The sequence below is a fragment of the Sander lucioperca genome, chromosome 15, assembly GCF_008315115.2.
Source record: "Sander lucioperca isolate FBNREF2018 chromosome 15, SLUC_FBN_1.2, whole genome shotgun sequence".
NCBI classification, from domain to species: Eukaryota; Metazoa; Chordata; class Actinopteri; order Perciformes; family Percidae; genus Sander; species Sander lucioperca.
The window spans coordinates 12,669,147-12,693,723 of record NC_050187.1 but is presented as its reverse complement, the minus strand read 5'-3'; the positions used below and the strand labels follow the sequence as shown (position 1 = coordinate 12,693,723).

At 42.3% G+C, this 24,577-nt stretch overlaps 1 protein-coding gene across 1 annotated transcript; it reads left to right on the top strand.

Moving 5' to 3' along the window:
• The first annotated feature begins 462 nt into the window (after positions 1-462).
• On the top strand, positions 463-5,226 carry dact2 (dishevelled-binding antagonist of beta-catenin 2). Its single transcript, XM_031284178.2, has 4 exons — positions 463-873; positions 2,264-2,396; positions 2,521-2,802; positions 2,972-5,226. The coding sequence occupies exons 1-4, from the start codon at positions 598-600 to the stop codon at positions 4,852-4,854; spliced, it is 2,574 nt and encodes an 857-aa protein (XP_031140038.1). The 5' UTR covers positions 463-597; the 3' UTR covers positions 4,855-5,226.
• The last annotated feature ends 19,351 nt before the right edge of the window (positions 5,227-24,577 follow it).

Below are 24,577 nucleotides of genomic sequence, written 5' to 3'. Positions count from 1 at the left end.
CTTGTTGTAAAGTAAAGCTTTGAGTTTGCACAGAACTATACATATAAGTTCAGTCCTTGTACAAAACATGTGGATTGAACTGCTTCAATGCCTGCTTTTCAGGTGATTACATTGTGTTTTGATTTGGTGTGTGATTGTTTCGTGATAATGAGCAGACATGCCATTTTACTCCCTGAAATCACTTACAGACTTAAAGTTGATCACATATCTCTCGGTAGCCTACCACTGGTGAGAATAACAGCAACACAACAATAGTGTAAATAGCATAATAATATGCTCATCATACCATGTGGTATTATGCAGATGATCTCAGTACATGCCTGGGCAGCTCTAGTGAGAACTTGAATGGGGAGGATTAGTACCAGATGTTCATTGGGACTCAGTGGCCAGCCAATAGGGAGGAGGGCCGTTTGGTCTGTGGGAGGAGCTCAGGCTCTCCTCTAAACTCAAGATTTATTCTAACAGGTAGTTTAAAAACCAAACAGGCCCCCAGCAGCAGCAGTAGTAGCAGAAAGACAGTAACTAACGAAGTCTGAGCAAAGGACGTTTCTTCAACAGCATCTTATTTCTGGATATGCCCGGACGCCGCTCTCCAGCATGCTGAGCAGGAAGGGTTCTAGTGCAGGGATGATGACCGCTGCTGCAGCGGGAATAGACCGCAGCAGGGTCGGGGAGAGGCTGCAGGCTGCTCTGGCCGGGCTGCAGGAGCTGCATCTGCTGAAGGACAGACAGAGCGACATGGTGAGCTGGGCGCTGCGGATGGACCGAGAGGAGCCGGCCACTGCTGTCCACGCAGGCCCGGAGAGTCCCACGATGATGGGGATTGAGGAACAGCGGCTGGAGGCGACCCTGACAACCCTGAAGCAACAGCTGGTAGGAAGCCGTTTCTATCAAAAGCCATAAAACAGAATCATTAAAATATCTTTCTAAGACATTATGTGCAGGCACTAGTTTGGTGTCACCATAATATATGTACTATTTATTATAGATTGTATTTATAACGATGGGACAAACACTCTCATTTACTTTTTTTAATTGTCCTTGGAATAAAGTCGTTCGTTTGAATATTGTAGTCAGCTGATGCTCATGTGCATTCCGTCTTCAATTATTAGCAGACACACTTTCTTGCTCTCAGCTGGGGGTAGGAAGTAGGATAGGTGTCATAAATCAAGGTTCACCGCAGGACCAAGAGGACTTTGAGTTGTGTATGGGCGCGCACACAGTGCATGTGCAGACTGCAGGGGGCCAAACCTCAATCATTAACCACTAATGCCAGGGAATATAAAAAACAATGATAAAGTGTTTTTTTAAAGGTGGTTAATTTGCTGTTTGACAGTCAGTCATGAGAGGCCTCTGAGTGTTAGAGACAGCTGGCTGTGTGGAGTTTTCCATGACAAGCTTTTTCCATTTAGGCTGCTATTATAACCGTTTACAGGAAGTGCAGGGATTAGGGTGCTATGCTTGACTTTTAGTAGAACTGGGCAAAAGCATGGAAAGACACATTGTAAAGTACTAGGGCAACATATGGTTTAAATTGTGTTGCAAAATGGAGCTTCTGCAGACTCTCAACACCCCATATATATTTTTTTAAAAACGCCACAGCTAAATATATAGACCTAATATAGACCCCAAGAAACGCTTTCCAAGAACTCTTTTTTTGCCACAGTTTGAATAGAAGTCAACCAAACTAACTTCATTTTACAAGAAAATGAGACATTAATTAAATGGTGCATTTTGCAGGCAGTGACCCCCAGACCTCATTTGAAGAGCCACTGTAACAGTAAATGCCCAGCCTGAGCTGCAGAGCAAACAGTCCTTCATCCCAACCCCCAAGCTTTCCTCCTCTATTAGTTTACACAATGGCCAGGACCTCGCTGTGGGGGAGAAATGAGTTACCCACCACTGCTTCTTCCATGCTCCCCCATGTCCTGCTGGGGTTAATCATCAGCCACAGCTGAGTCGCCTTTGTTTTTCTGATGGCTGTACATTAGAGCATCTTTTATCTGAACAACGGGCATCGTCTTAATGAAATTAAAGCATTTGCTAACCATCGTCCTGACTTTTCTGCTTAATTTTCACCTGTACAGAGAAATACATTTTTTGTGTAATTTTATACATGTGTGTGCGTGAGGAGATTTATTGCATAATCTTGAACTCCCTCCTTTCCTAAGATAATGGAATACGACTGGCCCTTTGGTTCAGGTCGTATTGCACATATTTCCAAGGGTGTTGGCTAAAATGTTATATGTTGTCTGTTTTACAGTCTCGTCTTCGGAAACAGGATGTAGGCCTGAAGACTCACTTGCAGCAGCTGGATCAACAGATCAGTGAGCTGAAGCTGGATGTGAGCAAGGCCTCCACAGAGCAGTTGGAGAGTGACAGCAGGCCAAGTTCAGGTGTGTAGGCAAACATTCGCACAAAACGCCCTGCAGTTGTTTACTCATAGCAAGCATCCACCAAAGCTACCATCACATGATACAAGAAAATACTCATGTGCATAATTGTCCCTTCTCTCTCCAGGCTTCTATGAGCTCAGTGATGGCGGCTCTTGCTCGTTGTCCAACTCCTGCACCTCTGTGTACAGCGAGTGCCTGTCATCCTCCCAGACAAGCCTTCTCCTCCTTCCCACGAGCCCTGCTAATTCCCAAATCAGCCCGCCATCACACATAGACGTATGCCGCCGGCGTTCTGCTGACGAGAGCACTACGCAGCCCAACCCGCCGCGGGCCACAGGCCTCCACCTGGGCAGCAGCAGGATCCGAGCAAGCAGCGAAAAGGCGCGACCAAGACCTGTGTCAACAGGTAACCATATCTCTCAATCTCTAATTCTTGGCATTAAGTCTCTTATGTTGTCATGGGGACCATGCAACTGCTGTTACAACATGTATTTTGCTGCATAATACCATATTTTTCAGTGGATGAGTGATTTGAAAGGTTAATCAGTATTTTGTGTTGTTTTTGTGTTAATCAGGTGATCTTGATAGGATGATGGCTCAAGGACCAAGCTACTACAAATCTGTTGATGCAAAGAAACCCTCAATGTGCTCAAACCTGAAGACCACCACAGTGGACCCCAAGTTCCACAGCAACCTGGTGTCCCGCAGTGGGACGGAAGTGTACCACTACCCCAGCCCCCTGCATGCTGTGGCTCTCCAGAGCCCAATCTTTTACCATGGTGGCGACCCAGCCACACCTGGACTTCTAGAGGGACAAGGACCCCCTACGAACGGTTCTGACACCCTCCAAAGAGCACAAATGGGCTATGAGACCAAGACTCTGGGTTACATTGACAAGCTCCTCCTGCGCAGCTTGAACAAAATCCAGAGTGAAACGAGCACAGAGACTCTGCAGAAACACAGTGACAATCACAGGAGGCCTACTGAACTTTTAACTGTGTTTTCTGACATGTCTCAGAGAGAGGTGTCTGTGCTGCAGCCTCTTCCAGCCCAGACCACGAACATTATCCCACTTGATAGCGACCCAAAGAGACACTGCATGACATTCTCCAGCCAAGAGCAAGCTGATAACGCAAACCACAATCAGTCAGTGAGAGCCCCGGAGGTTTCATACCGATACTCCTATCCTGCTGCCATGAGGGAGTACAGCTCTGATGAGGTCACCACTTTATCCATGAGAAAGAATGATAAAGGTGAATATGCTACTGTAGCAAAAGGCAATTCAAAGAATATATGTGGGGATCATCCAGAGTCAATGCCACAAGAGAGGAAGGGCAATAGGCAAAGATCGGTGATGGCCCACAGCTCCAGCACAGAGGAGAGTCAAAGCTTTGAGGTTCATGCTGGTCACAGAGCTTCCCCTGAGTTTGTTCATGCCAAATTTGTCCCTGCTGGATCTCAGAGGGTCAAAGTAAGACAGGCAGACCGTAAAACCAAAGCCGTGAAACTGAGAAGAAAAAACAGCGAGAAACCTCGAGCAATGAGGCAGCAACATGGCTACTCCTCGGGGGAAAGGACCAGAGAGGCTAGTGGCGGAACCAAGGGGGAACAGAGAAGATCAGGAAAAGGAAAAGTGACCCAGAAATGTACCACCTGTCAAACAGAGGAGCGCAGACAGGGCTCAGGCTCAGACTCCAGCCACTGTAGCCCTGGACTCATGTACACCCACAAGGCCCATCCCAAGCCACATCCCATCCCTGTTGTTACAAAGTCAAGCAAAAGCCGCAGACTGCAGTGCCTGGAGTATGAGCAGCCTGTAGAGCAGAGGAAAAGGAGGGAGGGGGCTGCCAAATGGCCGTCCGATGTGGAGATGTTCCAGGTCTCATGTGCTCAGCGTCAGAGGTCCAAAGAGCGCCATGTTCAGGCACCAGGGAGCATGCAGATGGTCCGCAGTATGAGTGCCAAGTCAGGCCAGTGGATAGGACCTCCTCGCTCCTTCCAATCCTCCACGTCCTCTAACTCTTTCTTCCAAAATCTGAATGCCAGATACCCTCCAGCAGCCTTCCACATGTCCAGCAACTACCCACCCAGATGTGAATCTGAGTACTCGGCCGAATGTGCCTCACTGTTTCACTCCACCATTGCTGAAAGCAGCGAGGGGGAGATGAGTGATAACACCACCAACCGCTTCGGAGACAGTGAGTCCAGCCAGAGCTTCCAGTCCTTCTCGGACTCTGACAGCAGCCTTTCCCTGGACGAGGAGGACCAGGTGGACAGCCAAGAGGAGAGAGGGTTGGTGTGGGCTCAGGCTGCTCTGGGGCCCACCGCAGCTGGACAGCCCCTCCAGCAGCTCCCACGCCCCGAGCCGTCAGCCTGCCGCATCAAAGCTTCCAGAGCCCTGAAGAAGAAGATTCGTCGATTCCAACCGGCCTCCCTTAAGGTCATGACCCTTGTGTAGCAAAGTTCCCCCTGGGCAGAGTGTGAACTTTTGGGAAAACACAGAGAGCTGTGGTCTTTGAGCTCAACACCCTTAATCATCACTGAAAAGCAGCAATTAAACTGGACTGCATTTGTGCACTGATTGTTTTGTTAAACTAAAAGAAAATGGCAAGAATTTACAATGGTTGAACCTGAAACTGTAAAGATGGTGCATGGTACAAAAGCATGTATAACACAATTATTACACTAACACTTAATTTGTAAATATTTATGTTGTAATTCAAGTTTATCATAGCATGTGGCTGCATTTGACAATTTCACAGACATTTCTGTCATATAATTGTATGTACCTGAGAAATAAAAACAATCTTTTTACATTTCCTATTGCAAATAGCTGTTTATTTTCTCTTCATTTTACTCATTGATTATAATTATCCATATCTGTCTTATTAGAATAAAAATATTTTATATATATTGGGATAGTTTATGTATTCTTCACTTTTATTTCATCTTTAGACAGCCAACGACATTATTGTCCGTAAGCTGATTGGAGTAAGTACTAGCTCTGGTATTAATGTCACCCAACTTTTCTTCATCAGTAGTCATGTTTCCATGTAATTGTCAAGGGAATTTTAGGCAAACTTTTAAAATGTCGCAAAAAAGAAAATGTGAATTAGAAGTGTTTCCATCAACTGGTTTAGAGCGAATAAACTAGACTATGCAAAGCATTGTTTCGTCACAAGTTGACGTTACGCATGGTTGTAGATTGCAAACTAGTCTATATCCTAACTCTAACCCTAACCCTTCCTTCCACTTTCTTTGTGTTGGAATTTTAAATTTGGTGGATTTATGAGGACTATTTTTGACTGCTCCTCAGATCTCTGCAGGGTAAATTGAAACAGCTAGCTAGACTATCTGTCTATCTGAGTTTTCTCTCACACAACTATTTTGCAGCGGCTCTGTGCGGAGCTTAGCGCCGCCCATGATGATTCTGATTGGTTTAAATAAATGCCATTAAACCAGAGCACGTTTTCCTCCCATCCCTGAATGCTTTGTGGAGTAGCCAGACCCTCCTTCAGCGCGCTTTGGAGGAGGGTCTGGCAAGGCGAGACTAATTGCAAGCCGGCTTGCTAAATCAAAGAGTTTAGAAGCTAAGTTAAATGGAGAGAGGTAGCATTGTATAAACTGGCCACCTGTGCAGAACACAGGGTTGTGGCAGAGACATTTGGTGTCAGTGAGACAAATGTTCACCGCTGTGTATACGCGGTGTGCAGGGCCATCCGATTGAAGCTGTTGAACCAATTGGTCAATTTACCCGATGTGGCTGAGGCACAGGCTATAGCGCACTGCAACTCCACTACACGCCCTGTGCCACAAGTGTACGGCACACTGGATGGGACCCATATCCCGATCCTTCCCGGGCATAGTCATGTGAGTTACATGTTCGCTACGTCACAACTTATTCGGCAAAGCTGTGTTATTAACTATTTTTCAAAAAAGTCAAAAACCACCTCAAGCGAGTGTAAAAACTTTTTCGTTCGGAATTTTTTTTTCAAATTTTGCTGTTTCCATCAACATTTTCTAATGCCATACTTCAAAATGCACATAAAAATACGTTGATGGAAACATGACTAGTGAGTACGCAATGTTTGCAAAAATTTGTAGACTCATTTTCTGGTGACTATTTGTCAGACATGTTGAAAAAAAATCTCCACTTAATCCTCACAGACGTCCCGCTGAGACTGACCAATTTAGCACAGATAGTGCTAACGGCTCCTTATCTGGTTTCCTGCCCAGCTGTTGGTTAATAAGTCGCGTCTTCAACAATCAACCCAGACGGTTTTGTTTAATTAGAGGGTGAAACCTATCAGTCTCAGTCATTTAAATGTAAGTAAACACAGTTGCACTGAAGTATTAAAACATATAGTCACACTCCTACAATTTCACAAACAGACATTAAGATGACGGGTAGCAGAAGCTCAGGTTTCTGAGGAGAGACCTGTGGTTTTAAAACAGTTGGTGTATATGGCAAGGGGCACATGGGATTTAGAAGGAATGACAGATGATAAGAGGCTCCTCATTTCGGAGCTGTCATGAGGAGATTAAACAGTGGGCAGCTGCACAGAGTTGCCCAATAATCTCATTTCCAAAATCTGCCTTGGTATCTTTCCATTAAAATTCTTTCAAAGACGGGGTGAGCAGAAGGGCACTCGTGAAGGTAAGTAGTCCAGTGACTGGCCTTCCACACATCAGCACACTCTCCCGTGGTCATACATAATAATGTTCTCTCCCATTAAAAAGCCACTGTGACCTTAAAGTTCCCAACTAAGAAGCTAATAGGGCTGACAAACATTTTCAGCATTTCATCAAATTTTACTTTGAAGTTTTGTTCCCTGCCGATTTTAACATTCGTGGATCCTTCATTTATTCATTCTCTCTCCTTTAACTGGAACTGTTCAGTTCGACATCAAAGAAGAAAAGGCATCTTTCAGTAAGAGGCATGTGTTAATTCGCTTGCATTCTTTTCTCTATTCATCAAACACAATGCAGGTCTAAAGGGGACAAACTCCACACATAGAATTTTTAGTTTAGGAGAGTTGCTACAATTGAATCAACCTATTAGGATTTGAACATCCAGCTGACCTCTGTCCTCTCCGAAAGAGCGTCCGTGAGTCGTGGGATCGGTGGGATTAGTGCTGCTGTTTTCCACCCGGCTCAGAGGGAGCATGACAGGCGCTGGACTTGTCTTTGATGTTGAGTGTTGCGGGGCCGTGTCGGCTTGACCGTGTGTGTTTGCTGACCCTTCCAGCTGTAGAGCTGGCTCATCTCTGAGGGCACATCTCCCCACAATAGAGAGGTCAGGGGCCTTTTTGTACCCTTGCTGTCTTTGGGCTTGTCTTTTTTGTGTTCAACATGTCTGTCATTTACTTCCTTTTGACTCATTGTTTGAGTCTGTTGTAAGAAGGTAAGTTCACATGTCTACTCCAAGTCCCGTGCAAAAGTTAGTTATTTCAATATAAATACATTACTTTTTGCAGAATCAGTACCTTCACAACTACATAATTGCATAAAGCTAATTCGGCAAGGGAATAAAACGTCTCTAGGGTTCGAATTGGAAGCGGCAAGCTGTGCAGCAGGTGTACAGGTGCACAACTGCAAACAAGATTTGGTCATTATATTTTATAGGGTATTAAACTGAGTGCAGAGGGGGGCGTTACTGAACCTCCTCCCTGTGGATGGATGTCAAGTCATACTGAAGGACTACAGATGTCATGTGGGATCTCATTACACAGAAGTGCTCTGACTTTGACATCATATACATGAGAACACATGGGCGAACGGTCGCGTCAAATCAACATCAAACATTTTCAGCTGACACCACACCTGCCAATAAAAGGTCTTAACTGAGATCTTTTAACCGTAACAAAGATAGAGCTGTGATGGCTAGAAATCCATGAATACAGTTGTATTTTACTTTAACTTTTACCTTAGTCTGGATAGAAAAAGTGAAATGTAATAAGAGTGTATCTAAGCAGTAAAAGTAGGGAAAGTGCATGGAAAATTAAAAATAATCGATTATTGACTTCACACTAACACCCAGCTTTCCTCACACGTTCATTCTAAAACAGTCTGCAGCAGAACATGCCTGTCAATGTCCAGTGAGATATAAATAGGTGGAAGTGTCAGGCCGAACTACTCTGAGTACTGAGACAGGTAAACACTGAGGTAATGCAGAGAACGCATGCCTCTGAGCCGCTTTGGACATTGATCTTATTTCACATCAGGTCACTGTACTCCTCTTTTCTTCTGCTAACACACATCTTATTTGATTGACAAACATTCCATTCAAGTCTCCATAATCAAAAGTAATCTAAAAAAAAAAGAAGAGTTATCAAAAAATGTATCCTAATATTAAATCCAGCACTGTTAAGTAGATTTAACAATACCGTGGCATCTGTTAAACAAGAAAAACATTGCAAAGAAATGCAAGAGAGCGAAAAGGGAGTTAAAATAACAAAGGGTGTGCCGCAGACAGGTGTTAATTAAACTTTGACTTGGTTCACATTGGGTCACAGTTGGAGAAGGGTTCTCTTCTTACGTGTGCATGAGTAATCCCAAAACCCAACACGCACCAGCCCTTCCCAGTCTGTCTCCACGCTCAAAACACATAATACCCCATCAAGCCGTCTGTGTTTTCTCTCTTCCTCATTGTCGATCTGTTGCAGCATGTAATACTCAGATTTTCCATTTACATTGAGAGTAACACTACTTATCTTGTAGTACAGTTTCTTGCCTGTGTATCTTTACCCTCTACTCATAAATATTTCCCACTGGATGTTCCTGAGGCCGTGTTGCTTCCCTAATGTGAAAACTGGAGAGAGGGTGCTGGGCCTCGGATATAAGATGTGGATTTACTATGTTGACAAGTGCGAGCTCAGAAACTCATTACCACCCCGATGAGAGGAGCTTTCCACTCCTACCCACAATGCACCCCTGGAAACACAGAGGAGGTCATGCTTTTCCGGGTTCCTGTGAAGCAAGAAGGATTATCTTTAGTTTGACATGTTAAATATCCGGCACCAAATCAGATATACTCAAGGAAACATATGAAGTTGCAGACAGATTCAGTAGTTGAAAAATTTGGCTAAAAAAACAGCATCTGAATAGCAGCTACAGACTATTCTTGTGGACTGTAGATTCTACTTTGCAAAGTGTATTGAGCATGAGAATGCGTTGCAGCCTGTTGTTGATAGTGAAACAACTGAGATCTACCCAGCTTCTTTGCATGGGGGATGGGCTCTATAGTGTGTGAGGTGGCTTTTGTCCCTTTGCTTACTGTACATATGAATGGGGCTGGACCGGAATGTCCAACCTCATGAATGTCAATTGTCTGAAGCCTGAGTTAAGGAGCGGGCTTCTCTGGTTGTGTAGAAGAGGACAATAGAGATAGAGAACGGCGAGATGAGATTGAAAGCGAGGGAAATGAGCAGGAAGAGATGAGCACAATTAAAATAGCTGGGAGCTTTTAATACACTGTGCAGATCTTTTGCCTGATTCTTGCCTCAGGAAGAGATGAGCTACCGGAGGACAAGTGTGAAAGATTGAGAGCATTAGAGACAGAGCATGAAAATGAGAAAAATGGAGAAGAAAGCTACAGGGAGATGCATGATGTTCGGCTTAGCTGGCCTTTCCTCAACCACCACCTGTCCCTCTTTAAGCACATCCTGTCTTTAATACCTAATCCCTTCATTCACTCCAGTGTGTTTACTAACCATTGTCTCAACTCTCTTCAAGCTGTGGTCAAGAGGTGGTTCAAAAGTTCGCAGTGTATGGGGAGCACGCACTCACAGTAACAGAGGGCATTGTGGAGTAGTTCGCTCCTGCCAAGCAATTGTCTGAGATAGAGAGAAATCCCTGTGCATGCATGTGAAGGAGTATTTGGGCTCTAGCTTTTGAGACTAACATCAGTTACTTTCTTTGACATGATCAAACCAATATTAGGGGACAGATAATTAGACTACAGTGCTCTGTAACATGCCATGTATTACCAATACATGCCATATAAAGATAGAGATATGTATTTTAATCCACTGGCACATTTCTTTCTACAACATACTGTATGTCATATTGTAAATCCTAACATTAGCAAGGCTACAGTAATATGCTCACAATGACAACACTAAACTAAAATTATGATGTTTAGGGCTGGGCGATATGGCCAAAATCTTCTGATATAGGTCATTTAATATCTAGATTAAAAAAAAATATATATATACACTACCAGTCAAAAGTTTGGGGTCACTTAGAAATTTCCATTCCACTCCATTATAGACAGAATACCAGCTGAGATCAGTTGCATTGTTTTTTTAACCAGGACGGCAGTTTTCAGATTACATTATGTGCTTACATAATTGCAAAAGGGTTCTCCAATGTTTTCTCAGTTAGCCTTTTAAAATGATATCAGATTAGTAAACAGAATGTGCCTTTGGAACATTGGATGAATGGTTGTTGATAATGGGCAATGTAGATATTGCATTAAAGATCAGCCACTTCTTTCTACAACAGTCGAGAACCCTTTTGCAATTATGTAAGCACATAATGTAATCTGAAAACTGCTGCCCTGATTAAAAAAACTGTCTGTAATGGAGTGGATATAAGTGGATATATGAACATGACGTTCAAGGATCAGACTTTAATGCGGCGTCCAAATGATGTAAATATTGTCGACATTGTGATAGAAACCATATAGAGAAATACATACAATAGATATTCTTATATCGTTTTGGCGATATATGTCGTCATATCGCCCAGCCTTAATTTAGTAGGTCTTTTGTTTATGTTATCTTAGTTTAGTGTGTAGGCATGTTAACATTTGCTAAAAGGCAGTTAACGCAAAGCACAGCTGACGCTGATGAGATTAGCTTTGCAGGTATTTGGTCATAAACCAAAGTATTGGACAAGTTTATATTTTGATCTGATGAAAGTGCTAAATGAAAAGCCAGGGATTCATCCTGAGGCTAAAGCATAGCTTACATGGCTGTAAAATCACTGTTTTTGTCACTTGTTGTTTCATACCGTTGGATAAGAAAGTAGGGAGAGCAGAAAACATGAGGCACACATGCTCTCTCGACTAAAAACAGTTGAGCCCCAAGATTAGACGAGTGGGATCTGAAACAGTAGTAATCCGGTAATCCTCAAAATGTGTGAATTTACTCTCATTTGGCTGAAACATGTTGGTGCTACTTGAGTCTCAAACTTGATCAAAACAGCTGTCGCTTACAAGAAGCTTTCGTGCTTGAGTAGGCAAAAATAATGACTCCACAATCTCCCTGTAGCTTACTGGGATTCTACTCAAAGTGTGCAATTTTCAAAGGAAGACATGACCTCACGAGGAACAGTGGCCAAGTTTATCTGTGAAGGAGTTTCAGATGAATACATGGTGTTTCCTGTTTTATCAGTCCCAGTGTCTCTGTGAGGACGTCCTGGCTGTTTTATGAGCAGGATGTCCTGTTTCAGTTCAGAGGGCTGCCTCTCTTTTGTCAAGCCTCAGGCTCTAAACAACTAAATTGAACTGCCCCAGCCCCACATCTCCTCAGAGAGCTGTAACTATCTTGCTTTATCTTGATTTTTTTTCCTACTGTGGGGTTTGTCAGCTGGCTCACTAACAAAGCCTCCAATCCTTGTTATTAACAAAAACAAGCCTTGACTCTTCTGAAGTGGTGTGTGTGTGTGTGTGTGTGTGTGTGTGTGTGTGTGTGTGTGTGTGTGTGTGTGTGTGTGTGTGTGTGTGTGTGTGTGTGTGTGTGTGTGTGTGCGCGCGCGCGTGAGCTCTGAAGAGGGACATCAAAAGAGCGGGGAGAGTGACAGCTGGTCCTCCTCTTGGTCCTCCTTAGTCAGGCCCCCTGATAAGATCAGAGTGACAGGAGAACATGGGACCCAACAGGTACCTCCCTCCCGTCCCAGCACCCTCCTTGCTGCTCCCATATGGCCACTAACAAGTCCCTCACCTACCAACATTTCAATTCCCTTTTGACTCTTCAGACTTTTTTTTCACCTCCTAGAAGTTGATTGTCTAAATTTCTAATGAAATCACATCTTTATTTTCTTCACCCATAAAGCTACATGACCATTTTTTATTTTATTTTCCAGTTTATCACCTCCACACTATTTGTCTGACCTTCACGTGTGACTGCTTTCCGTCTACAAGATGCCATAAACCCGTTGGGAGTGTTTTCACAATGACCACTTGAAAGCTGAGGCTTCCTACAGATCCAGGCCTAATGGACTCTAGTCTAACACCTATAAAAAATGTTTTTGACGTTCGACAAAGACTTCCACTTGTCTATTGCATGTGCTCCAGTTAAAGACGGGTTCAGCTGGCATGTCTGAATAGGTCAATATTCTATTAATTTTATGAGTACGAAACTGTTAAGCTCACAGTTTTATGGCCCCTCGTGCTCCTCTTTTCCTTCCTTTTTTAAACTGTGTTTTTAATTGCTTCTTTGTGATGTAGAGAAAAAACACATGATGAGTTGCGAAATGATGATCTAAATTAAAATGAAAAAAAGGCTTTTTTCCAAAGCATGGTAGACCATCCAATTAAATTTTATTCAGCTGGGGGAAATTGCTTGTCATGGGGCAAACTGCAGCATTTCCTTGGGGTCAGTAGTTTGCTGTTTGGTTTGTTTGCCTTTGTCTCCCAGGTATAGTTAGTGGTTAGCTTGCGCTCCCCCATCTGAGACAGGTCCCAGCCCGCAGGTGCAGTGGAAAAGATCCAACAGTGAGAAATTGTGTAAGATAATAAGGCTCTTTCTTCAACACACCCTGACTCAGAATTATAGTACAGTATATCTCCTTTCTATCCTCTTTTTTTGCATTAGTCTCTATTTCAAAGTTTTTTAGATTTTGTCTGGCATGTCAAGGCAAAAAGCAAAGAAACACGAACCTGCAGAGCAGGCAAATGTAATTTCAGCCAGCTCCTCTAGCACATTGCGAGTCACCCTGAGGTCCTATCTCTGCACAGGGGTCAGGGGTCATGCAGGGAACAGACCAAACCTCCATGCGGTATGAAATCTCTGTGCCCATAGCAAACACGATGAAGACAGACGGGTTCAAACAGCTGTCACCGCCAGACTAACCAGAACCAGTTTAGTTTATCATAATTAGTTTAAAAGCATGCATGGCTTTTACAACATGCATGGTTCAGCACATGACAATAAATATTGGCATGCATGCAAATCAAGGCATTATCAGCGAAGGACCGTTTACACCAAAATATTTACACCAAAATATTTAGTTATGCAGTATGTCATGTGAAACTTAATAATTTCAAGCTGAAGGGAGCCAAAGTTTGAAATGATGCATGGTATTGTCATTTGTGTATGTTATCCTGATAAATGGGTCTTTGAAACATGATACAAAAGCAACTGATGGGGGAGGGCTGGATTTAAGCCTTTGTACTAGAGTATTAGGGAAAGTTGAAGGCAATCTTGTTGTGAGCAGGGGTAAAAGGTATTGCAAGGGTAAGAGGTATAACAAAGGTTTACTAGTGGAAGGCAATGCAAAATACTATTTCTTCATTAATTATGTTGATTTTGAATGGGTAGACAGTGTGTTTTCACAGTGGTGCCTAAACGCAACATATGGCAAGCCTTCCTTTATCTGCTCCGGGCTGTTAGCACCACAGTTTCCTGGCATAAATATGTTAAAAGGGTGGCAACTGAACTTCCCTTTACGGCTCTAAGATAAACATTAACACCTGACAGTGAATGTGCTCCTAGATAAACCAAGATTAGTATTTTGATCTATGTTTTTTCTGGTGACAAAGATGAAGGGACTTCTGAAGAAACACAAGCTGGTCATGGCTAATGTTTCATCATGTTAACAACAGAGAAGTGGATAAATCTTCCAAATCTGGACCACAGCTCTGTGAAAAGTCCCCCCCCAGAGGCCTTGATGATGACATGTGGATGATATGTTTATATGTGGTGTGTACCGGGGCAATAAATCACCACAGGCCAGCAGTGTAAGCGAGGATGACAGTCTATCTGGGGCCCCATGTGTTTTTAGAGAGAAGGGGGCTAGTTTGGGGGTAAACTCTGTCACTTTGAGAGAGGTTGACCTGGCAGGTTTGACCCCGGAGTTCCTTTGAACAGGACAACCCAGGGTGACACTCTAGGCCAGTTTGTTGAGGGATTTGCACATGAAGGACAGAGGATTTCGGAAGATCTCAGAAGAGGACTGCAACTGAGATACCCATCTGCCATGTGTCTTACATTAAAATAGAAACAGATGAGGTCAATCAAAACATGATTCCCTTGAGAAATATATATGAGTGTTTGGGTGTGTTTTTATGTATCCTGATGAGGTCAAGTTTTAACATCAAAGTATCGCTGAAACTCTATTTAACACCAGTTAGATAGATATGCTCAGTTGGCAGTGATAGGCCTTAACTATCTACACAGTAAACAGAAAAGAGGTGAATCGATAGAATCAGCAGCTACATGATAGGTTTATTCATAGAAAATGTACATTATGGTATTGATAAAAGCAGTGCAAAAGGGTGCAAAAGCCATAAAACACTTGCCAACACGCTTTGTTGGTACAAAGTACTATAAGTGAGTGGGTGTCAGAGCATTTCAAACATATTAAGCAGCTGAGACCAAAAGCCGCTCTATTTTGTTCAAGTGCTAATCTCAAACAATAAAGGTTTGTTGCTATTCTAATGTAGTGAGGTGTGTGAGTGTTCAAACCAACAATTATAGTACTTTCCGTAGGAACTCTGCACAATATGGTCTCAGTTAGGATTATGTAGTCACGCTAACTCATGGCGCCACTTAACAGACGCCATAATCATTACATGTAAATAAATAAGACAAAAGATGACAGACAGGGTGACAGAGTCCTAAGAGGCTCCTGTCAGGCTGCTCTCGACGCTCATTCAGTACACACTCAGTTTGACACCATCACACTCATGGCTCCACAGCGGATCCATTCTATTGATCAGTGCTGGGTGTGCTCTAGTTGGATCAATGCCCATCCTCTTTCACTGCTCTTTACAATCTGCACCAAAAGTATATCCTTCCTCAGTGAGATCGATGACAGCGAAGACATCCTCTGCAGGATCCTCTGCAGGATGGACATATGGATTTCCTCCTCTCTGGTTATTGAAGCCATTAAAGCCAAAAGAAAAAGGGCTGAAAAGAAAAGAGAAGGATGACATAGAGACAGTTTGGGAGAGAGAAAGGGTCCAGCTTTGATGCCGGCTCTGTGTGGATCTGGCGTCCAGATGACCTGTGCTCGCAGAGCAGATTAGCCTTGACAGTTGTTTCAGGAGAGAGAGAGGGGGTAATCTAAAACGCTGTCTGGACATCCTCAGCCATGCAACTTTAAAGCCAGCACAGGTACGCTGTGTCAAAAAAACCAAAGAGCAGTTCTCTGAACCTTATCTCAAGACTCCAGTGTAACGGTCCATGAAGCAGATTAGAGTATTTACATTTAGTTAAGATTTTTATCCTGACATTCCTTTAAAATTAGGCATGCTGCAAACCAAGAGTGGATTTTTGTCTCACACAAATTCTGTGTTCCTGCAGCGAGAGGCTTCTTATTTTGGTGGTGTGACAGACATTCAGTGCATAAGCTAAAGCTGCACGCCCTCGCACAGAAGGGCACTGCTTGGGCATATCTCAGTGTGTATCCACCTAACAAACCCCCCGGCTCTCCAGGAGATCCACTTTGTGTTGTCATGGTAGTCCTCCAAACACAGTAGGGATGTATTTAGGGGCTTTGTATTTCCTGTGTTTACCAAGCGTCTTGGGCAATCCTGCAGTGAGGCACAGGATGCTGGTCTCCACAATGGCAGCAGTGAAGTCTTTAGATCCTCAATGGAGGAACAACACACAGGCAGAGAAGGGAAGCTAATCTTAGCTTACAATAGTGTGCAAGGACTGAGCTGTTATGTCACTACTCCATCGTACTGGCTAGAATGCCAATGACAGACATCCTCATTGCTTCTTACCCTTCCTCCTCATCACTTCTTACCTCACCCGTCGCATCAGTAGGCAGGACTCATTTGGCACATATACGCAGAGGTTAGGACATCTCTCTGTGCCATAAGTGGATTTGTAAACCAGGAGCGGGGCTGTATTTATAGCAGGATCGGTCAGAGGACAGTAATCTGATCTGTTTTAGCCTGACATTAGCTAACATGGTCAACTGCGAACTGGGTTGGAAGTTTAAGTGGCTTTTACAGGCATGAGATCAATTTCCCAAACATTGTTCCTTCTCACCAAGCACGCATATGCACCAGTAATGGAATACTGTAAATCCTTAATGTACCATTGAGTTTGCTGGAGTGGTGGCAGGGGAATAATTGTCATCAATCACCTATTGTTAACATCAGCTCAATTAAGAGGTGATGTGTGCTGGGGTTTAGCATAATGAATGGCAAGCCTGCTCCCCTGTTGATGAAAAGATCTTAACTGGGAGGCTGTTTCTTAACACACAAGTCAATTTGGTGGCTTGTTAGCTCTCACTGGAGAAGAAATTCTTACCATGGAGTAAGTGATAGTTTCTCTTTTATTGTTGAAATAAAACAATAAATGACAGACTGCAAATAATTGTTTTTACCATGTTAGTAAAATAACTCAGGTAAAAGCCTTTAGTTTGTCTGTTTAACATCATATTATTACAAAACTGTGAATGTTATTTGCATTTTAATTACTGGTTTTACACTGGTATGTTTTCCACTAGCATGTATTGTCTGTTTTGGCACTTTAAATCAACAATTTAACTGCTGATAAAGACAAAGCGGGCTCAAGCTGGACATTTTGAAGCAATTTTAGCCATGCTAGCGGTGTAGCTCAAGGGATGGCAATGTCTGTTGGTTGTTTAGTCTCAATAAACTATTAGCTTGATAGCAATGAAACTTAAATTGTACAGACATGAATGTTCCCCAGAGGATGAATCCTATTGGCTTTTGAGATCCCCTGACTTCTTCTCTGGCGCCCCCAGCAGGTCAACATTTATACTTAAACAGTCAAATATTCAGCTCAGCTGTACTTTGTGTAAATTAGCAAATGTTAGCATCTACAATAAACATACCTGCTAGACATATTTATTGTGAGTGCAGTATGTTAGCATGCTGGTGTTAGCATTCCACTCAAAGCATCACCGTGCCTAACTACAGCCTCACAGAGCTGTATCGACCAGATGCCCTGTTCAGACCTGGCAATAACATAGTGTCAATGGTGATCGGATAACAAGTGGACAGCTCTAAGTACATCAGTTCACACCTGGTGTTAGAATGTGTCTCCACATGCGTCTTGAGTGCCCACTTGTGATCGAATCTCACTAGCACGTACACCATTTCTGTTTGCATATACAAAAATACATATTTTAATGAAAATTAGTTTTTGTGTGAGAATAAATTTCATTTGTTTCTTTCACATAAATCATACATTATTACAGAAACGTGCAATGACAAATGAAAAAATACTGCCTACGGTCTTTGTCTGTGTTGTGAAGGGCGTAGGTGTGTGTAATATGTTAGGGTATTTTCCGGGCAAAACCAGTGTACAAGTATGTACTTCCGCCTATGCAGAGAAGTAGGTTGTCCTTTTGTGGACAGGACAGTACACATTTATGTACACACTGCTAAAAGAATGTGGTCAGAGTGATTGGATCTCAACGCGTCCTTAATGCGTCTTGGGTGCATTCACACCTGTACTTAGAGCTGTGCCACTTGTGATCGGATCACCCAAGACGCAAGTTAATACCAGGTCTGACCGAGGTCTTAAGGCAGCTACACACCGGGCCGATAATCGGCCGTTGGACAGTCTGGCGAGGTCAGTGACTCGAGTCTGTTCGGTGTGTTCCGTGACGTCTCAAAATCTGATGAAAATCTTTTAACCTGAACTTTGTCGATCTGAAATGAAGACAGATTCAGCAACTGCATGGCCTATTTCTCGCTAAAAATGTTTTCAGAAACACCTTTCGGTGAACTATTTTAGTACAATATGAGATTGTATTCTGAATGAGTCGCCATTAATGGCCGGTTGAAAAATTCGGAAGCAGCAGTCAGACCCACGTGAGACATTCGTCCAATCAGCTGCCGGTTTTCATTTTTTGGGTGACAACACAGATTAGCGGCGCCTGCTGTTATGAAGACGTATTACATCTCGCCGCTTTGGTGTGTTCCGAGGCACTTTTTTGACCAACTCGGGGAGACTGATCAGTCCAACTGCCTTTTCTGCCAGCGGTCGGCCGTCGGCCAGTGTGTAGCTGCCTTTAGTCTTGTTTAGAAATGTTTGAATTCTTTATCCTAAAATAATTGCCAATTGAGTTGGCTTGTTAGACACAATTAAATGCATTTTCATCACAATCCAGGCCACAATCTCAGATAAGACAAGTGAAAACTTCTGAGGCTTGTCTTGTGTTGTATTTGGACAGAAGCTAAAAGGTGCATCCGTTTCAATGAAACTCAGATATTTTCCAGCCTATAGAGTAATGTGTAGAAACCTCAACAATGCATTCATGTTCCTATGGTGTATTTAAGGGTATACTCAAATCTGGAAATACATGATGAAAGCAATGTTGATTACATAATTTGTAGAAAAGCTGAGGAAAATGCAGAGTGTGAACTGACGAGAAAGAAACTCAGTTCAAAGAGTAGTCAGCTGACTTTTACTTCACTACACATTCCTAGTGCTCTGCCATTTCCTCATAGCATATCTGACATTGGAGCCCCCTGCAGAGTCCCATCCTTCATCCCTGGATGAGTCTGTTGTCTAATGAGGGGCTTAAATTCAGACCCATTACTTCACCACTCTCCAGGGCCTGTCATTCCCATCATTTCTGCTCATGCCTTCTTTCTACTTTACTGTTCAAAGTGGTCAGAAAAGCAAGCACTTCAAATTGGAGTCACTTATTTTCAGAAGTGCCTAGTCATTATAAATTGTTGAGTAAAGTATTGTTGAGTCTTCATAGCGTGACGAAAGAAAAGTTTGAACTTTATTAGCTTCAGGCCACACCATAATACCACTGAACTGGTTGAATTCCTGATTTAAAATGATTTGCTGTCAGAATAAATATGCAGGAACAAAATAGAAGGACCTTGTTTCAAAATATTATCCTCAAAATGAACTAAAAATGTAACTGATATTTCCCATCATACTGTAGATTTATCAGGCAAGTTTGTCACATTATATGTAGAAAATCAGCAGATACCAAAATTGGATAACATATTGTCAGTTTGTGTGCACCCCCTTTTGAGACACATTTCTGAGTCAGAGTATTGAAAACCTAATCTCAGAATAGTAATGCCCTAAAAGAAAGGTTTTATTTTATTTTATTTTAGACGTATTATGGATTCCTTACACTTCATATGCATTTTCAATGCTCAAGCTACCTGACCTATACTTAGAAACATTGCACAATTGCACCCATCTTGTTGTCCCACTAAAAGTAATTACAGGGTAAGTAATGTATTTAGCCTATGCTGTTCTAATGATAATGCTAAGAGGTTCCAAATACAGGTTATCAACATGTAATTGCATGCTGTCAAACCAATAAAGAAGAAGCATAGGCAAATGTATCTGAGCTGAATTTATTTATACATAATAAAAGGATTTTTTTTAAAGAAAAGGTTATGACCACGGAGAAACACACACTTCACACAAGTCAGAGAGAGCGTGCTGAGCTCTGAGCAGAGAGTGGTGAAACAAGTTCCTCTTTACACACAAACACAAGGTTCTCTTTACACACAAACAAAACATGTCTGAAATGAGTTTTGGCGTGAGGCTTCTACCTCATGGTGTGAGGTACTTTTTTCAGCTAACACCCTTTCACCAAATGTCAACTGGCAAATAATCCCAGCCCACCCCTGAAGGAGACCCTGATTAGGCTAACCATTCTCTTTATACAGGGCAGGAGGCAAGAAGATGCTAAATAGAGGCAAATAAAGAATTAAAGACCTTTAAATGGTTGGAGCGTTCAAATACTAATCATTTCAAATCCTGCAAACACACAGATGCAGACAAACGCACAGAAACACCACTGTCTGCATGACAGTTGTCTTATTTATGGTTTGCAGACTTTGAATGCTTGCAATGTTATCATCCAGCGATCACAATATGAATGGAGACAAACAAGTAGAGGAAACACGCAAACATATCATCAGCAGCACAAAAGGTCCTCATCTCTGACAAGATAAAGACACAATAGTGACCAATGAGTCTCTACAAGCCTCTGGTAAGTGGACAGCATTCCTCCATTGGCTTTTGAACTTTCTCTGCTGCAGGCTATTTCTGCTACTCCAAGAAATGACCTGTGTGTGTGTGTGTGTGTGTGTGTGTGTGTGTGTGTGTGTGTGTGTGTGTGTGTGTGTGTGTGTGTGTGTGTGTGTGTGTGTGTGTGTGTGTGTGTGTGTGTGCGCGTGTGGCTTGTCTGCAGCTCCACGCTCCACTGATTCTTGTTTTGCCATCTGAACGATACCTGAACGATACCTACATCACTAATGCTCTTCCAGGGAAGGCAGGAGACATCAGCAACAGACCTGTGTGAGAAAACCATGACATCCACAACGCTTGACGACAATTCAATGCACACTGTAGCCTATTCATCTTCCATGACCGACAAAATACAGTGTTCTGTTTATGAGAGCTGAGGTAGAAGCGGACAATTTTCAGAGGGACAAAACTGCAGACAAACAAATTGATTGTTGTGTGAGAATGTGTTATATATTTTTTTCCCTCCACGGTGCAATTAATTCACATTTCCACCGCCTTTAGCATTGCCTCTGGCTTTTATTCAGCTTCTTGGCAAGTACTGACCCAATTACCTCTACTCAACATGTTCACATAGGACAGCCAGTCACTGGGTTCAACCCCACAGGTGTCCAGAGTGCAAGCCCAGAAACATCAAAAGACATCTTTTATGATTTTTTTTACATGGTCTACTTGCTTTGCCCATTCTGTTTACCAGAGATGTCTTTCTCAATGCTAAACGAAGCATCTTCTAACAATCTATTGCAAGTCCAGCTATGTAGATTTAAAAAACTTTGTACACGCCTTTGGTTTTTATACAATTAGAGATAGTTGTTTTGTTATTATTATGTGCTATAATACCTCTTTTGTTCTGCTCATTTAAAATGTGAAAGAAATATGGAATCCCACTTTTTTAGGACACCCAACTGAGTACATTGTAGGAATATAATATAAGAAATGTGGTAAAGAGAGCCAAGCAAAAGTACAGGTTTCGTGACTAATTACATGTTTCAGGGACAGGCAACCATTTCCCACGAAGAGCTATGAGAACTCATTTTGTGTACTTTGACCAGTTTTACATGTTTATAGTATAATTATGTGGTATTAATGTGGCATTCCAAAAATATAGTGTTTCGTATTAAATGTATATCCTGCCAACCATAATCATGTAAGACAAAATAAACAAACATTGTATGTTTATGTATATAAATTATAGAATTTTTACCCTATGTGGGTTTTGTTCATATTGGATAAAATGTTGTTGTTGTTGTTGTTGTTGTTGTTGTTGTTGTTGTTGTTGTTTTGTTTTTTTTTAACATTCATTCAACCAGGTGCATTTTCTGATTAGTTCCTCCTCTCCCTGGCGGACATTGGTACTAATCAGTGTACTAATGAGTTCGGCTGGAATGAAAACCTGCAGACTTGTGGCCTTCCTAGACAGTAATGAATAGCCACTTTAATAGACCAACCGAGCTAACCACCAGAAAAACAATGCACATCCGATTGTTTATAGCATCCAATTTGTGTCCAAGACGCAGGCCGTGCTGTTCATCCCACATCTGCACCTCCGGTCTATCTGCACACAGTCTGAGGGGACTACCCTCCTCCTGCTGCGTCCACTTCTTGTGCAGTGTTCCTGGAAGACCGCAAAGGAGTAATCAATGAGTCATGTGTCCTGATTACAACCAACTCCCTATGGGGCATCTTCAAAGGGCTCCCGAGGATAGGGAGAGAGGGAGCATTGCCCTCCATGGGGGTAATTACTAGTTGGGGCTCCATGGTTTCTTCTCCTTTTTCTGTGGAGAGTCAGGCTTAAAGACAGACCAGTTAACAATTCAGCCAGTCCTGTTAGCGCAGTGGGAGGCGCTTCCAACTACTGATCACCGACTAGTGGTGCATGCCATCCAGAATTATACAAATCCACCCTGATGCACACACAAAAGCCATGCCGTAGCACACTGTTTAGGGTGAGAGTAACAGATGAGGAGAACACTGACAAAAGATACTAAAAAGAAAGACAGGAAGACATTTTCAGGTTTGGTACAGCTGAGTACATGCCTGTCTGTCCCAGGAAAACAAGCCCAGTGTTTATGAGTTAAAAGGGCCATAAAACTAGACAAACACAATTAAGCACTGTCTGGATGCCTTTAGGCCTTCTGTTTTTCTCCACGACTTCCACCTATATGGCTTGTCCAACAATATTCACACGGTTTCTTTTCTTTATGAAGTCTTTTACTTTAGACAGCTGAAATCTGGTTCACATGGTTGTTTATCTTGTCTTACAGTAAAACACATGGTTACAGGTCTGAACAGAATCAGCAGGACCAGTTTTCCAAACAGCAGACTTCATGTTACAATAGAATATATTGTTTCCATTGCCTGGTCTGTCAGCACTGCAACTGAAAAGGCCATAGAGTTGTAATTACTATTATTACAGTTTGAAAAGCAGCTGCATAACTGAATCCAATGTTATGCATCTGCTGTCTATTTAGATGTGATTCTTTATCATTATGACTGTGAATGATGGTTAATTAGTGCTTAAAATGATGACTACATGGAAAGCTTACCAGAAACGGTAGCATGGAGACAGTATGGCTGATGGTGTCTTTGGGTTAAGACTCCAGTAAACCCTTGTCTGCAGGGTAGCAAACAGAGAGGGGTGATCAGAGACAAAACAGCCATTAGCTTCCTGTAATGAGGGAGAATAATACAGCAACAGTGTGTGTGTGTGTGTGTGTGTGTGTGTGTGTGTGTGTGTGTGTGTGTGTGTGTGTGTGTGTGTGTGTGTGTGTGTGTGTATGTGTGTGTGTGTGTGTGTGTGTGTTTGCTTGCGTGTAACCTGTGTCATGGCTGTCAATCAGGGGATTCCCATGCAGGTCCTGTAGGTCTTTTGGATGAAAAACCCCCTTACTACCTAAAAGCAAAATCTAAAAGAGACGAGGCATACATAATACGTGTAGGCTACTGCTTGTATTGTTTGTACCGTTGGCAATAGAATAAGTTATTCTGTGCTGCACTCATGCATTTATGTTGGCTGATGTGTAAAATGCAACACAAGAAAAGATGCAGCTTTTTCTTTTTCTTTTTTATCTTTTCATTATCTTTACTATGCAGGCTTTAATTTCTTGCCTCCTCTATAAAGAGTTTCTACTTCATTACAGTAACTATAGGAGAGTCAAATCTTTGCAACCACATCATCAGGGAACAAGCAGTCCATACTGGATTAGGTGCTTTATTTTGGTAGTTCAAACGCAATTCTCTTTGAGCATATCCATTTACATGTCATTTTTACAGTCACTGATTTTCACATAGCAAAAAAAGAATGTATTATTCGCTACTGCCCTCCTGTGGACAAATCGTAATTAGCCGACACGACAGACTACAGTGGCTTTTGCCCTCCCCTTGTATCTGTACTTTTTATTTATAAGCTATATCAGGCTATAGCATATGTTGGTTAGCAATATAAAATATTTAAGCTTTACAATAGCCTATAACATGTGATACAATATTATATTAACTAGGCCTATTTTGCGACCTGCACTAGCTAACAAAATGTGGTGTTGTAGCATTAAATTAAAATGTAAGAATGATATGAACTCTATGGAGCGGAAGAAGTAGTCTACCAAAATATAGGCCTATTAGTATGAATCTATGCTATATAGCCTATCTATATCAAGTTGTCATAGGTAAACGTGTAAGGGTAAAGAATAGGCATAATTTGAAATAGGCGTAATGGGCTAAGTAACGTTATTGATTTAATTGGAAAAAATTACCTGAGGAAAAAAACTCAAATAGTTTCCGGTCATTTTTTTCCGGTCAAATTTCCGGTCATTTTTACAAGCGGTAAATTTATAATTGGTCAGCTTCTGTTGCATTTGGACAGTGTTCACTCTGCTATATTCGTACAATGTTATTGATTTGATTTTGAAGCAAGGCTTAAAACCATTTAGGCTATTATAGAGATTATATTCCTTATTT

What these genes read in the sequence shown, in the direction of transcription:
- dact2 (XM_031284178.2), top strand. Translation starts at nt 598, where the DNA reads ATGCTGAGCAGGAAGGGTTCTAGTGCAGGGATGATGACCGCTGCTGCA. An exon ending in CAACCCTGAAGCAACAGCTG is followed by an intron (nt 874 to 2,263) that starts GTAGGAAGCCGT and finishes TCTGTTTTACAG; the next exon opens with TCTCGTCTTCGGAAACAGGA. An exon ending in ACCAAGACCTGTGTCAACAG is followed by an intron (nt 2,803 to 2,971) that starts GTAACCATATCT and finishes TGTGTTAATCAG; the next exon opens with GTGATCTTGATAGGATGATG.